General features: G+C 45.7%; 1 protein-coding gene across 1 annotated transcript in view; it reads right to left on the bottom strand.

Moving 5' to 3' along the window:
• Positions 1–1,342: 1,342 nt before the first annotated feature.
• PLEK (pleckstrin) overlaps positions 1,343–16,777 on the bottom strand; it is a 33,685-nt gene continuing 18,250 nt past the window's right edge. Inside the window, exons 4-9 of the mRNA XM_074988487.1 lie at positions 10,862–10,953; positions 9,810–9,994; positions 7,077–7,181; positions 4,008–4,091; positions 2,748–2,817; positions 1,343–1,836 (exon numbers count right to left, since the gene is read on the bottom strand). Of these exons, the coding sequence (XP_074844588.1) occupies positions 1,697–1,836; positions 2,748–2,817; positions 4,008–4,091; positions 7,077–7,181; positions 9,810–9,994; positions 10,862–10,953 (676 nt within the window). The 3' untranslated portion in view covers positions 1,343–1,696. The remainder of the gene's footprint in view (positions 1,837–2,747; positions 2,818–4,007; positions 4,092–7,076; positions 7,182–9,809; positions 9,995–10,861; positions 10,954–16,777) is intronic.

Raw genomic sequence — 16,777 nt, 5'->3', positions numbered from 1 at the left:
ATCGTCGTCATCATCATCACCGTTATGATGCTGAACCGTCAGTGAGCTTTGTAATCAAAGGCAAAATTGTGTGACAGCCAGTGTGGTTGCCAGAATGATGTGGGCTGTGATTTCAAGCATTTGGGGATTCATGCTTGCACTGCAATGCCACAGCAGGAAATGGCGCAATCTCCAGTTTGTTTTTGCATGGTTACTGGTGCTCTGAATTCTGGGACAGTGCTTTGCATTCTGGGATTCATACATGAAATACCCATAAGCAACCTGGGCTAAGGCACTGTGGGATAGGTACTCATAATGCACTGCTCACATTGTCAAACTTGCACAGGGCAATGGGGATGCAGAAACTTGTCATGGAAAAAAGGTGGGTTGAATTTCAAGAAGCTTTGTGGACACTTAATTCGAATAATAATGAGGTTAAAATTGAATTTATTAAAAATCAAATTTATCTCATACTGTAGACGCAGCCTATAAGTAGCTTAGTTTATGGTTGCTCATTGAAACCAAACTAAGCTTGGAGCTTCTTCTGCATACAGGAAAATGGTAGCCTAAGGCTATATCTACATTACCCAGAAGATCAGCTGCCCAGGGTATGGTAGGACATGTGAGATCAATCTACAAGGGGTCAGCATCAACCCCTGTACACCTCATCAGATGCGAGGCACAAGAGAAGTTGACAGGAGAAACTCTCCCCTCAACCTTCTTCACTGAGGATGCCCAGGTAAGTCGATTGCAGATACATTGATTCTAGCTACAGAACTGCTGTAACTAGAATTGTAAATGTGCAATCTACTTTCTTTCCCTACTGTAGCCATAGCCGAAGCCAGGCTCCATGCAGAATCTGACACAGCACTGGCTTTAACCCTTGTCCCATTCATCTTCCTGGCAGCCTTTTGTGGACACATCTAGATTATGTAATTGATTGGATAAACAGAACCAACCCAGTGTTACTATGTCTTCTGATTATTGAAGGCACAATATTTTTCCATCATAAATAAATACTATAGGGCTTGTCTCCAATGCCTCACAGTGCAGACTACAGGGGGTGTGAATAGAAGCATGCGTTAAAAGGCTGCCCTGTAACTCCCCTTGTGTGGGTGCTGGTTTGGGTTAACATAGTTCTCTTCAAGTACGACTACATGAACGTGGAGTGGGACCCCTTTAGTTCACACTCACAGCATTCACAATCTACAGTATCCCCTTGTACAAGTGACAGGGCAGCACTTTGCCGTACACCACTGTTCACAGCCTGTATTCCAAATATTGGTGCCATGTAGATGTAACTTATCTGAAGACATTGGAATGTAATTGAGCAACATAAGAATGCTGAAGGCTGACAGTTTTAGTTACTTTTATTTACATCTGTGGCAGGATCCTGGCCCCAACTAAGTTAGTGACAAAACTCTCACTATCTTCAATAGGAGCAAAAGAAGGCACAAGGTGTTACCTTCACAGGACAAGATGCTAATAATTAAAAAGAAGCACAAGTTAGTAAAGACACATTTTCTACTGTACATTAGCAAAATCTCTCAGCTACAATAGTGGGGAGTTTATTAGTTTGTTAGTAACCACTGCAGATGCAAAACTTCCCAAAAGCCTCATTGAGAGGAGACAATGGATGAAATCACTTCCCAGGGCTATACGTTAAAATCTTCTTTTGCTAGCTGCTCAGTTTGGTTTTCTTGCTGGAGGCTGGTCTTCATTTCCCAGTCCTAGAAACAACTTGAATTGCTTTGATCCACTCTGTACGTTCCACAGGCGTTGCGGCTTGCAAAAAATAGTGAACTTCATTTGCTGTGATGATTTCAAACAGGTTGGTATCAACATTGTGCTTCTTAGCTAAAATAACGGGTGGGGAAGGAAAGAGAGCAGCAAATTACAGGTTTACAGTGCTTCTGCTTCTAAAACCAGGAAGAAAATCCCCATATTTCTTCCATTACCACTGCTTCTTGCCTACCAAGCATCACATCTGTGAATAGAATCCTCTCCCTGAGTGGAAATCGGATACAACAAACAACCAACACTATACAATAAGAGTGATACATTTATCAAGTATTAAGAGCCAAACCCAACCCTCCCACCAGTGGGGTGGACTGAGTGCAGCCTCCAAAATCAACTGAGCACAGCCGCTGGCAACGAACGGAAGCTCTAACTTTCCCAGATCATGATGCCTCCATGCTTCCTTCGCCTGTGGTAACACAGTCCCCTCAGAAGTCAAGTGGCCAATAGCCAGCCTGGCTGTGTTTCATACTGTCCATCGCTGCATAGAGGGCAGACCATAGGGAGTGGCTCCTAATGTTCCATTCAGGACTACCCAGGGCAGTTTCTCCCCCCAAGAGCAATTTCTGTGGTTTCAGAAGACAGTATGATGTGTAGGTTGCCTACTTTTTGGTCTAATGCCTTTTACTCCAGCACCTCCTTTCCAGAGTCCTGGGTTGCAGCAGCCCCAAACTTCATGGGGCCTTGAGTAGATTACCTCAGCCCAGAAGCCAGTTATAATACTTTCAGTAGTGAGCCTAAGCATGTGACAAAATATGTATTTCCCTAACTCCCTGTAGGTCAGTCTTTCTTCACTACAGAAAAATCAGGATAGCTGTAGAGACCCTGTTCCGGGATTAACAGCGTTTATCTGATCCATTCATGAAAAATTGTGACTAGCTTATTTTTGAGCCCAGCTGTTGTATGTCTGCATGGAGATGTGTACTTGTGTACTGCAAATACCACACTGCTGTTTATGTGGCTTTTCTCACCATCTGGTGTGTCTTCAACAGCTGTCACCACACAACCCCTCAAATGAATTGCTCCAAGTGGATCTTCTCCCTGACAAGAATTCCAAACAAAACAGTCATTGGCATGGTTTAAAATCCAACACATCTGCTTCAAAAGATGTCCAAATATATGTTCCCTGGAAGCAGGGGTGTCTGATGAAAAATGATGGCACACATCTATGAAAAATGGGCAGAGAGGAATGGGACAAATCCGCATGTAGATGGGGGAGGCCCTGTGGAATACAGGCTCTGCTGAATATTTTGGAGGATTTCTTCTGAGGTCAATGTGCAAGAATAATATAGAGATTTGTATGCAGTACCAGACCTGGATTGACTGGGCCTATCTTTCAATGAATAGAAGCAATGTCCCTGCAACATTCAGCCAGCAGATACAGTTCCACAAAGTATGACAAATCAGAATTGTTTGAAAAGGGGCTTATTCCAGAAAGTTCTTCCCTACAGAAGGACCACCCCCACAGACATGCTAACCAAGACTCTTGCTGACCCTCTGGCTCTCTTGGGCAGCTGAGGACTGTGGCTGTAATCACCCAGGGGAGAAATGCTTGTGAAGAGAAAATTCCTGATGGTACAAACGTCAAAGAAGCAGCTCTTGGTTCCCAACCCCTACTCATTCCAGCAAAGGGATTATACTAGGAGCTGAAAGGGCAAACTGGGAGTGGGCTGCAGGTGTGGCAGAGCAAAAACATCTCTATGCTGATCTTCCATTGAGTAGGGCCTGGCCAGTGTAGGACCAAACAGATATAATTGGCATTCAACTGGACCAACATCTGCACTGATCTCAAATGCCGGGAAGCCTTGAGCACCACACAGAATCCCCCCATATATACACATTGCGCCACCAAACACTCCCAAAGGAGAATTCCAGTCACCAGGCCAGCTGGAGAGCATGTCTTCAGGGACACTGCCAACAGTGGTAGGAGGCTAAAGGGCTGGTTGTCCAGGGGCCCAATGATTTAAAAGGGCTCAGGGCTCTGAGCCTTTTAAATTCCTACCAGAGCCCGACAAGGCATGGTCTGGGCAGTGCTGGGAGCCAGCTCTTCCTAGCCCCACCCCTTTGGCCCAGGCCCTGCCCCTTCAGGAGGCAGAGCCATGCCTCCCTCCCACCAACCCCTTCTCCGCACACACACACAGCCCAGGACTCAGCAAAGTCCGTTGCCAGCCTTGCATGTCTTTAAGAAGCTCTTGAATGATGCTGGTAAAAATATGGACAAAATCTCTCACCCCAGCAGGATCATAGTAGTGAAGATACGCAGGGTCCTCTCTTAGGACAAACTTTCTCACTTTCCAGTTTTTCCTCCGATGCCCCTAAACAAGTTTGCAAAAGGTCACTTAACATTCTGCTTTGTTGAAAAGAGATCACACATACACACAAAGAATAGGAAAATATAGTACTGTTGCCCTCGATATATAGGTGCCTTTAATGAAGGAACTTCCACTACTACATAATGTTTTCGAAAGTACCTATGTGAATTAGACACCTAAGAGAATTTGGCACCAAAATTAACTTAGGCTCATGAATCCCTTTATTTCAAGATTTCCTTTTAGGTGCTTTTAAAAATCTGACCCCATATCTAATCTGATAGCTAGTTTTCCTGCCCGGACTATTAAGCCATACAGTTATACTATTATCCACTTAAAGTAGATGGGCATTTTCATCCACCATAACTTTAGACATTCAAGGCAGAAGCAGCAACACTCAAACCGTGTCCCCTCACAGTCCACTGTGACTTTGAGTGGATGCTTGAAACCAGACTACTATGAGTCAAAGGCATCATCTCCTCCTGCTATTTCAAAAATATTTCAGTTTCCCAAGTAACTATTGAGCTTCACCAGGAAGTTCTTGACTCACTAGATGTGGGCCAACACTGGTGAGTGTAGGGAAGTGAATAATAGCAGAAATATAGTGAAGAGTCACAGCCCTTTAAGTATTTGATGCATTTTAACACGAAAAGTACAAATGACATGGCCAATAAGGACTCATGCTCCTTGGAGATGATTCGTGGCATCATTCACAGACTCAGAACTTCAAGTACTGTAGCCAAGTTATCTCTACATCCTTTATTACCATGACACCTTTCATCATGTGATCTAAACACCAAACAGAATTAGAAGCAGAAGAAATGACAATAAAAGGGGCTTTTTTGTTTCAAGTCCTCCACAGAGGGAGCTAGGGGCAGTTCCTAAACAAAGAAGAGGTATTATACCACCCAGCAAGTATATCCAACTACCTATCTCTTTGTTTTCTACAGATTCCACCATTCTAGTACCTACAACATGATACTGCGGTGAGCACTGTGTGGGGAGAATACCACACCTGTAGAAAGCACCAGTGAAGCCAGTGGGGTGCTCTGGTCTGCCCCCCACATAGCTCATTGCAACACTGGGGCCTCAGTGTCTCAAAGGACATTTCTGTGAATGACTTTGCGCAGCTGTTAAACCTGTATCCCTGGAGGAACTGGATGACATAACAGATCTTTACAAATCTAGTTTCCGTAGTCCATTACTTCTGATAACGCTAGGTCACTCCTCAAAGCACTGGTTACTTGTTCTACCTGCAGCCCCATCAAACCCCACTTCCTGGAACATATTTGACTGACCTATTTTGATAACTAAATATCCCATTATCTCTTGAAGTGATACTTCCTTCAAGATGAGTATGAGCTTTCATACATGCATCAATATTTTACTCCCATCCCAGCGTCTCTTGTGATGTTGTGCTGCTGCATGGTATTAACGTCACTGAAGAACCCTTATCCTGGCCATCTGTGCTGCTAATAGTCTGATTGCTGTTGTATCTTTCAGGGGTGTTTTTACACTCGGAAAAGCTATTGTCACGAGGTTGCATATAGAAAGGAAGGTATCCTGGGTAGTTATTGTCCCTCTTTCACAGAACAGGATCAAGTAAGTGACTTGTCTGGGACACACAGGAAGACACTAGCAGAGCTGGGCTATGACCGCCCCCCCCGCCATCCCATCCCTTCCCCCCCTCCCCCCACTCCCGTCACAGTCCTGGTTTGTTGGCAGTATGGTTTAAGCATGTAGGACACTGTACAAACTGACTAGAGACCTGGATTCTAGTCCCAGGTCTTCCACTAACCTGCTGCGACTCCCCTTTACACAGTTCATTTGTCTTGTCATTTTAGATTATAAATTTTGGGGATGGGGTTTGTCTCTCACTAGGTATAGTTATGGCACCTCACATGCTAGGGATGGGGAGAGGGCTGAGGCTAAGGATCCAGCAGCTGAGGCAATTACCTGCCAATTAGGGCTCGGCTGGGGCTGTATAAATAGGGGCTCCAGGAGCAGAGGAAAGAAGATTCTTGCTCCACTCATGGAGCAGGAGGGACCTAGCTGCCAGGCAAGTTACAGGTGCTTCTTAATACAGAATGAGACTGGGGGTAAGACAGGCAGAGCTGGGGGAGCTCTGGCCAGGTAAACTCCTATGCTGAAGGAACTTAGGCAAGGCCTGAGTGTACTAGGTCTGCAGGAGGCAGTCAGAATAGGAGAAAGCAACAGGTCCACTCCTTGCGTGTGACAAATGGCCATTTCAGAGTTGTTTATCCTTGGGGTAAGGGGCTAGACGAGGCCTGGCAGTGGGTTGTTGGAGCAAAGGGGGAATAGGGGTTTGGAGCTCCTGGGAGGGGAGGGAAGGACTCCAGAGAGAGAGTGCACTGTGGCAGAGCAGTACCCTGAGGGACGGGCACCAGGGTCTGAGAGGGATGTAGGTTCCAATGCAAGTTCTTGGAGAACAGCAGGCAGGTAACAGTGGGTGAAATGCTGGCCAGAAAAGGGCGCTCCAGGGGCTGAAGAGCTAATTCCCAATTGATCAACAGAAGGCTCCACAGCAGTGAGTTACACTGCATTACAGGCCTTAATTTTGACTGGGCCTGTAGGCCCTACTGTTGACATAAACAATAAGTCTTGTTAATGCTGATAAAAGTACTGGTGAATCTCAGCAGAAAGTGTCTTTGTACAAAACAGGAGGCTCAAGAACACTCTGAGAAAGATCACAGCTGTAGCCACTCCTGTGGCCAATGTGCTGGAGATGCAACTAGGGTCCTCCAGAGCTGAAAGCACAAGTAGCTACAGCCAGAGCTAGGGCCAAGCCTAACTTTCATTCTCTGTGGACTGAGGCCTGTAACGTGCATGTGCGCGCACACACACACAACATGTTACACTAGGGTGGCCCCGTTGAGCTGCAAGCTCTCAAAAAAGCTTCTGGATATATTTTATTGTTGTGTTTTGTTGCCTTCATTCCTGTTGTAAAGCAAAAGAATGAATGATACTGACCTGCTTCAGTAAACAGCCTTGTTTGACCACCGTGCCTCTGAACTCTTCCTTCAAGACCACATCTTCATCACTAGAATTCTCTTCGCAGAAGAACCCACTGTCTGCCTGTAGTAACACAAGGAAGACACCCATCAGAAGGTATCAAGCTGCAGAGCTTCACTTTCCTACCTAAAAGGAGGTCAGCTTGTGTTTGGCTTATTTGGTAGCCGGGAGGTCAAACAACCCTTCCTCTGGAAAATCTCCCAGAAAAGTTAAGAAGCTCTGAATAGCAGCCAGCAGTTTCCATAGTCCCCCAGTGAATGTTGGTGCCAAATGGGCATATGACCAGATTCTCTGTGGCATTTCCCCATGACTCTCAGGATAGTTGGAGAAAGCTGGAGCCATGATGTGTGTCTCAGGGCCCATATATCACCTTCTGATGGCCTCTTTCTCTTCCCATGATAGTAAGGACTCAACCAATGCCTGCTTCAAACTTTCCCTTTTTTTTTAGAGTGCAGAGTGGACCTCATGTAAGGTAGTGACATTCAATTTCCTTCAGGCTTGAGAAGGAGGGATGCCTGACAGAACCACTATCACCTGACTCCACTAATCAACCATGGAAATGCTGCTGCCTAAGCTTAATCCCCTTTCTACTAAAAAGAACTGGCCACCAATGTCCATATTCTGCGAGGTTTTAAAGCTAGCACCGAATTTAGTTGCCACAAAGACTGCAGGTATCTTGAAAATGCCACCACAACTCTGCAATAAGATCAGTGTGGTGTAATGTACTGAAATATGGCATAGTTCAAAAGATGCACATGCAGGGACATATAGTTACATGGTGTGTGGATAACAATTACATCTTGTACTTCCTGCAGTATGAAGTTAAATGCTGCATGTTGTGGTACTGGGCTTTTTTGATACTATACTTAAACATATTACAACTTGAAAAAAACCTAAAATAGAATGGTCTCAAGCTGTTAAAATGCTTTCCAATGCAGTATAACCAGGAAGTTGTCTGCCAATGTCGTCTTAGACAAAGCTCTTTTCTGTCTGTTTCCCCATCTGTAAAATCTCCTGCCCTTGTATGAACTTTACAAAGATAAATGGATTAATGGGTCAGATCCACAGTCCTTACTCAGACAAAACTCTTATAGATGTCAATTTCTGCCACAGGTGTAATTAGTGTAATGAGAACTTACAGCAGTAAGACCTTTTACATCACATTATTTAATAAAACAATTATTAATGTGCCTCATTAAACCAAATTAGTTTAAAAACATAGCTAACATGAGTGATATTTCATGCTTTTCAGAACACCAGCTTGTGTAATTCAATTAAAATCCATGAATTGTAGGGTTACCTGTCTAGCTTAGCTGAGATGATCAAAGCTAAGTCAGGTGGGAGTGAAACAAAATATTAAAGAAAGAACCTTTCCTGCCTGCACAAGCTGGGGTGTGACTGGAGTCATGTCCTGTGACTTTACTGACAAAAATTTGTTAGTAATAGGTCACCCTCATGAGAAACTGCAGAACAAGTATGATCATAGGCACCAGCTCCATGGGTGCTCTGGGACTGGAGCACTGCTGGAAATGCAAACTGGGTGCTCAGCACCCATGGCCGGGCCCTGCTGATCAGCTCCTCCTTCTCCTCACCCATGCCTCCTGACCGCAGTTCAGTGGAGCACGTGAGGTGCTGTGGGGAGAGGAAGGAGCAGGGGCAGGAAGAGGTATGAAGGGGCAGGCTGAGCAACACCTCAGGGGAAACTTCCCCAGATACCAAGGAGTGGAAAGGATGGGACTAGCCTCTTCTGATGGCCAGGACACTGTTCTGTCTCATGCTGGGCTTGTGGCTGTCTGAGAGAGCCTGGCTGGGGAAGTTGCTTCCACTCCCCACCAGGCTCAGTTGCTGTGGGCAAGCAGGTCTGAGCCCCCCCTCCCCCAGCAGCTATTTGCCTCCCTCAGTCACAGTCCCTGGTAGCTGAATCTGGCCAAGGAGCAGAAGCCACTTCCCAACCAGACTCTCTCAGGCCCACCCACCAATGGGAGGGGGTGGCAAGTGGGGTAGCGGCCCCAGGGGCCCAGAGCTCTGGCTGCCACAGCTGCTGAAGTGGTAGCAGCAGGAACTCCAGGCCCCTTTGAAACACGGTGGCAGCGCTGCTCTTCTCCGCTGTTTAGTAGAGGGCGGGGGGGGACCGGTGTGGCAATCCAAGCGCTGTTAAGACCTGACTGACCTAAGCCCTGCCTCTTCTAAGGAGCAAAGCCAGGCCTCCTTCCCACCTTGCTTCAGGCCCATGGTGGCTGTCGGCCCAGCTGCTCGCAGGCCATTGCAGGCCTGCACAGCAGCACCTTGGAGGGGCCAACATTAGAAGCAAGTCCATCCTGCCAGGCAGAGCAGCAGAATGCAGAGGGGATGGGACAGCATGAGGACAGGGTGCCCTCTGACAGTGGGGAAAGCACAGTGGCCCTGTGCATGGGAGGGGTGGTTAGCTGCGGGGGGACACGTAACCTCCTCTTTAGATTTTTCCCCCCTCCAGATACAGGGAGGCACCAGTCATTTATAGGGTGTCCTCAGGGAGGGAGTAGAACAGATAGGGAAGAGGCAGGGTAGGGTGGAGCAAGGGTGGAAGAGGGACAAGAAAAGGTGGGGCGGGGTGGGGTGTTATGGGATGGGGTAGAGTGGCTGTGGACAGCAGCACATCTGGAAGCCTATGTTCAAACTTTGGAGGATAAAGGAACATGGCACAAGACTCACAAAGTAGTAATAGGCATCAGGCAGATCGAGGAAGGGGGTGTCTGACAGTCCTTCATAAGCATTCTTGGCAGTGTCCCCAGCTGGCTGCAGGTAGCCTTCATTTAACAGGGAAGAGGCGATCATGAGACCCTCCTTGCGATTTCGGATAGAGTTGCTCGACACAAGCCAGTCAATCACACTGCTGCCTAGTCACAAGATAAGAAAACAAGACGTGTTAGCAGCCGTTACCCAAGAAAATAGCCATTACAAGACCTGTCGAGCGCACACAAGCCATCAGCCTGCTCTTTGTGTCTGTGAATCTGGTGTTTTAAATGGCAGACATGACAGGTCAAGCTGGGTGTGTACTCTGGCAGCATACTCTTACTGACCCATGCTGGTCGTGCTGACCTGCTCATTCATGGTGGCAAGGGAGACTCAGTAGCTGTACCCTAGACAAAAAACCAGTTGGAACAGTCACGGGAGACAAGTTGGAGTTGAGAATTCCTAAGTTCTGAATTCTGAGAGAGGGCTGGCCATGCCTGGGGAAAGAGAGTCTCTGGGGCTACTTTGTTCATGAAGCAGTACCCCAGGAAGGGCGTGAGTTTTGACCCTTTCTGGAACACTATAGACTGTGCTGAAGCAGAACTGGACCACTGCCTACTCATAGGGTAGTTTTGCTAACTGGAGCCAATACCACACAGCAGCCCTTTGAGAATATTCGGTTGACATTACGAATTTCATGGAACTATGGATGAAGAAGCTGCTTCAGTCCTTCCACTTGTCTGATCCCATTTTAGAACAGAGAACCAGCTGTCCCTTCCATGACCACTCCCTACCTGGCCTACAGCAGACACTGCTAAACATGCTACAGAAAAGTTCACAGCAACATGCTTTCTATTGACAGACAAAGCTTCCATCTGGTTTTCTTCATGGGGTATTGCCTGACTCTGAATGGGCCCTACAAAGCTCAGAGATATTGTGCTGTATATGCGCAGTGTCAGGACTTGAACCCTGCTGCATCCTTCATTGCAAGGAGCTCTTTAAATGGCAAATGGGGAATAAAAACATGTTACCTGTAAAGCAGTGATTAAACACTTTCTTGTCTTTTTCCAGCTTCAGTTCCTTTACTCCTTTGTCGGGATCCTTCATGGAAAGGTACAAGGCACTGCGTGTAAAAGGGAAGCAAGCAGCTTTAACCATTTGGCATAATCTCATCCTTATTACTCTCCTAGAGCGCCTCACATTCTCTTGCCACTGTTGCCTCTCCAGCACAACAGCTTATTTGGCTTAAAGCCCAAGCAAGACATATTACTGGATGGAGCCTAGCAGGGGCATCAGGCTTACAAAAATGGTAGTGGTGCCTGGAATGCCCTGAGCCCAACCCACTCCACATCCAAACTGCCCACCCTGCACCTATCCACCTTGCAGGGAGTTTGCTTAGCAGGCTTCCTGTTTCTTGTGTACTTAAGAAAATTGCTATTGCTTTTTGAGTTTTTGGCTAGCTCTTCTTCCAATTGTTTTTGGCCTTCCTAATTACATTTTTACACTTCGCTTTTTGGAGTTTATGTACCTTTCTATTTTCCTCACTAGGATTTAACTTCTGCTTTTTAAACAATGCTTTTTTATTTTTCACTGCTTCTTTTACTTGGTTGTTAAGCCATAGTGGTTTTTTTCCTTTTGCTATTTTTTTTAATTTGGGCTATACATTTAAGTTGAGCGTCTGTTATGGTGTCTGAAAAGTTTACATGCAGCTTGCAGAGATTTCACTTTTGACATTCTACCTTTTAATTTCTGTTTAACTAACCTACTAATTTTGTTTAGTTCACCTTTCTGAAATTAAATGCCATGGTGCTGGGCTGCTGTGCTTCTTCCCTGACAGGAATGTTAGATTTAATTAATTCACAATATCAAGCAGTCCAACTATATTCACCTCTGGGACCAGATCTTGCACTCTACTTACAACTAAGACAAGAATTGCCTCTCCTCTAGTGGATTCCAGAATCAGCTGCTCCAAGAAGCAGTCATTTAAGGTATCAAGAAACTTTATCTCTGCATCCTGCCCTAAGATGACCTGTACCTAGGCAATATGAGAATATTTGAAATCCCCCAATATTACTGAGTTTATTTTTATAGTCTCTCTCTAATCTCCCTTAGCATTTGTTACTTATCATCATTCTGGTCAGGTGGTTGGTAATATACCCCTACTACTATATTCTTATTATTAGAGCATGGAAATACAATCCATAGAGATTCCATGGTACAATTTGGTTCACTTAAGATTATTTCATTTGATTCTATGATTTCTTTCACATATAGCATCACTCTGTGACCGGCATTATCTGTTCTGCCCTTTCGATATATTTTGTAGCCTGGTATGACTGTGTCCCATTGATTTTCCTCATTCCACCAAGCTTCTGTGATGTCTATTACATCAATATCCTCCTTTAATACAAGGCACTCTAGTTCACTCACATTATTATTTAGACTTCTAGGGTTTTTATATAAGCACTTAAAAAGTATCTGTTAGTAGCTGTTTGCCATTACATGATGTGATTGAATAGGACTCTTTTTCATTTGAGTTTCTCATCTGATGTGACCTGTATTTTATCATCTTCCATCCTCTTCTCTTTACTAGGACACAGAGAATCTTTCTTAATAGATCTTTCCCTAAGAGTTGTCTCTGTCTTATCCATGTGCTTTTCCACAGATGTCAGCTTCCCACCAGCCTTTAGCTTAGAACTGTTCCATGATGTTCTTTAATTTAAGTGCCCACAGTCTGGTTCTATTTTGATTTAAGTGGAGGAGTCCATCCTTCCTGAATAGGAACCCCTGTTATCAAAAGTTTCCGCAGCTCTAAATGAATCTAAACCTCTCCTCACTACATGATCATCTCATCCATGCATTGAGACCCTGCAGTTCTGCCTATCTCCCTGGCCCTGCACATGGAACTTGAAGCATTTCAGAGACTGCTACCATGAAGATCCTGGTTTTCAGTCTCTGATCAAGCAGCCTAAATTTGGCCTCCAGGACCTCTCTCTTATCCTTCCCTATGTCATTGGTACCTGTATGTGCCATGACCAGTGTATCCTCCTCAGCACTACACAAAAGTCTATCTTGAGAGATCCGCAATCCTTGCACCAGGCAAGCAAGTCACAATGGGTTCTGATGGTCATCACAAACTCAGATGTCTTTGTTTCTAATGCTCGAATCATCCATCAGTAACACTGGTCTCTTCCTAATAACTGGACTTCCCTACCCCAGAGCAGTATCCTCAGTACAAGAGGATACCGCAACATCATCTGGAAGGGAAATGATCCCATTTTCCTTCCAGATGATGTTGCGGTATCCTCTTGTACTGAGGATACTGCTCTGGGGTAGGGAAGGTGGGAGGTGGGACTGCTCTACTGTGTCCTGGAAAGTCTCATCTATCTATCTCTCTGTCTCCCTCAGCTCTTCCGGTTCAGTCACTCTGGTATCCAAAGCCCACACACAGTCCCAGAGAGCCCGGAGCTCCTTGCACCAAATGCACACATTTTCCATCTGCCCGTAGGACAGGTAATCATACATGCTGCATTGGGAGCCTCTACTCTGTTGTTGGCTTCTGCCTGCATTCTCTTTTCACTCCTAGAGCTTGTCCCTTCTTGACACTTGTTTTTTAAAATCCGGTGGTTTTGGTTTTCATTTAAAGAAATTTAAAGAATATTAGCTGCGTCTACACGTGCACACTACTTCGAAGTAGCGGCACCAACTTCGAAATAGCACCCGTCGCGTCTACACGCATCGGGCGCTATTTCGAAGTTAACTTCGACGTTAGGCGGCGAGACGTCGAAGTCGCTAACCTCATGAGGAGATAGGAATAGCGCCCTACTTCGACGTTCAACGTCGAAGTAGGGACCGTGTAGACGATCCGCGTCCCGCAACGTCGAAATTGCCGGGTCCTCCATGGCGGCCATCAGCTGGGGGGTTGAGAGATGCTCTCTCTCCAGCCCCTGCGGGGCTCTATGGTCACCGTGGGCAGCAGCCCTTAGCCCAGGGCTTCTGGCTGCTTCTGCGGCAGCTGGGGATCTATGCTGCAGGCACAGGGTCTGCAACCAGTTGTCAGCTCTGTGTATCTTGTGTTGTTTAGTGCAACTGTGTCTGGGAGGGGCCCTTTAAGGGAGCGGCTTGCTGTTGAGTCCGCCCTGTGACCCTGTCTGCAGCTGTGCCTGGCATCCCTATTTCGATGTGTGCTACTTTGACGTGTAGACGTTCCCTCGCTGCACCTATTTCGATGTTGGGCTGAGCAACGTCGAAGTTGAACATCGACGTTGCCGGCCCTGGAGGACGTGTAGACGTTATTCATCGAAATAAGCTATTTCGATGTTGGCTGCATGTGTAGACGTAGCCATTAAGTGTTAAGTATATCTAGGCCCACCCCCAAAAAACTTTGGCTCCAAACTCCCTAGCAAATCTCTGGCTGAGCACCTTGGCTCCCATATAGCTTGCCACCTATGGGGTCTAGTACTTTTGGCGGCCTCCTCAGCTTACAATAGGATCCTTTTGCTGTCTTTAGAATGAGGCCTGGATGAGAAAGTCCACAAGGTCCAATATTCCTCTTGGGTCACAGAATGAGATAGAAAAGCAGCAGTGTGAGCAGAGGCATAGTACACTCCAAGTACCACAGCAGGACCACCAATGGTGGGGGCTAAGGGAACAGTTGCCCTGGAGCCTGGTGATTTTAAAAGGACCCTGGGCTGCTACTACCATCACTACTGTGGCGGCTGGAAACCTGAGCCCTTTATGGAGCTCTGTCTGGCATGGTCTGGGTGCCCCTACCTCCAATCTTTTTGCCTGAGGCCCCACTCATTCTGGGGGACCCAGAGCCAAGCCCCCCACCCTCAATGCCAGAGCCCACAACATCTGTTGCCTGCCCTGTGTCATAGCAGAAGCTGGCAGAATGGTCTCTCTGGAAGTCCATTTTTGTATTAACTTTTTTCCTGCAACATCTCCCTGTCCTCTCTGGGAACTGGAGGATCAACTACTCTAAAAGTTTGACTTATTGACAGTATCCTCACACTTCAGAAGGCTTCACCATTGCCTCGACAACTTGTAGTCTGATTTCCCTCCTCCAGAGCACTTTCTGCATTGCATCCCCACTGCTTAGGGGCCCTGAGTTATCTAGTCATCCCACTAGCAGAGGAAATTGCATTATGTGAGCCAAGTCCTGGGGTTCAGTTGTTACTTAGGACTTCTCAGGCAACTCCCCCACAGTAGCCCACTGAAGTTAGCCTAAGTTCAGGAATAAGCCATGTGCAATTTTGTCTCCCAAAATATCCTCAGCAGAGCAAACAGCACCTTGTATTTATTTTTCTGGAAGAGCATAGTCTGAGATGCGCTTCCCTTCATTTTCTAAACATTGACAAATGGATGCCCTATTTCCTTGGCTTCTCCTGTCTTTTACTTTTCACCAGATTCAGGTTCTCTGGCAGGCCACTCAGTCTGGAAAGTATTGCTAGTAAAGCAGCCTGGAGGATGTTCCGCATGGAACAAAAACATTTGAACATCTTTGGAAAATGGACTTGTACTGAAACATTAGGATTTTGATTTATGTATCTCTCTTGCCCTCTTTTTCCTTTGCACTTACTCCCCAACCCCTGCATCCCCACACAAGTAATAGTGCCTCCACCTTGGACTTTCAAAATCTTCCTATCTAAAATTTGTTGAAATTGACACTTTGAAAATGTTCCAACTCATTCTAATTGCTGACCTACTTCTACAATGCTGCATGCTTTGATTTGGGCCTAAATTTGTAGACGCTTGATACACAGCAATTGAAATCTGTTAATTATCCAAAGCGGATTTAAGACGAGTTGTTAGATAAACTTTAAAGAATAAACTAAAGATCGGGTTACCATTTTTGACCTTTCAAAAAAAGAAGACCACCCCGAAAGGGAGTTTATCTGTATCAGTATCTACCAGCTCACAGTGTATTAATGAACTAAATATAACACATTAATACAAAGTGAGTTGGTAGATACTGATACAGATACACTCTCCCTCAGGTGTGTTCTCTTTTTTATATGGTAACCCTAACTAAAGATGGTGTAAAAAATGTGCCTAATGGGGGGAATATCTCTTAAGGGGTTTGTCTACACTTACCCCCAACTTCGAAGGGGGCATGGTAATCAGGGTCATGGGAAATTACTAATGAAGTGCTGAGGTGAACACCTCTGTGGCAACTTCAAAGTGTCAAACTTCATTGCTAATCTCCCGTGGCCCTGATTACCATGCCCCCTTCGAAGTTGGGGGGCAAGTGTAGACACAGCCTAAGAGACTCATTAGGGAAAGGTGGGAGTGAGTTGTGGTGGCCAGTGTTGCTAGCAGTTTTAGCACTCCATATCCAGAAGCTTCTGGAACTGGGTTTAGTAGTTCAGGGTCTGTGCCTATAAGTTGTCTGTACTACAGTCAGATTTAGCAACCAGTCAGGGCAGCTGCTCTGCAGGGAGCCAGGTAGTGTGTGACACCTGGGAGAAACAGAGCCCAGGCACGGACTTCAAGCTGCTGTGTCTAACTCTGAAACATTTTGCAACAAGTTAGTGAGACTGTAACCCTCCCACAGGAACGCATGAGCAGTGTTCATTATGGCAAAGGAGAATGGGGAGGGGGAAGTAATTTCTATTTTAATTGTGTGATTTGAATGTTTTAATTTTAGCCTAATGGTTTTAGTTAAATTGTCTCAACTAGTATATGTGTGAATCACCACCAACTTCTTCTTTCAGTGTAATAATGGGGAAAGAGTCTTTAATATTTTGCTGTTCTCAGATTTGTATTTTCTTGTAACATGGTTGTCTTTAATCTGTACATGTAACAGAGTTATTGCTTAATAAGTTATCTCACTGGTTACCAGTGATTTCAGCAGAGGAAGGAAGAGTCTGCATAGATTCTATCTGAATAGTCTGACAAGCAAGTGGAGGGAAGATATTGTTTTAGACACAGCAGATTGTTTAGAT

The sequence above is a fragment of the Carettochelys insculpta genome, chromosome 3, assembly GCF_033958435.1.
Source record: "Carettochelys insculpta isolate YL-2023 chromosome 3, ASM3395843v1, whole genome shotgun sequence".
Lineage (NCBI taxonomy): Eukaryota > Metazoa > Chordata > Testudines > Carettochelyidae > Carettochelys > Carettochelys insculpta.
The sequence above is the reverse complement of the archived record's forward strand: the minus strand, read 5'-3'. Positions and strand labels throughout refer to the sequence as shown.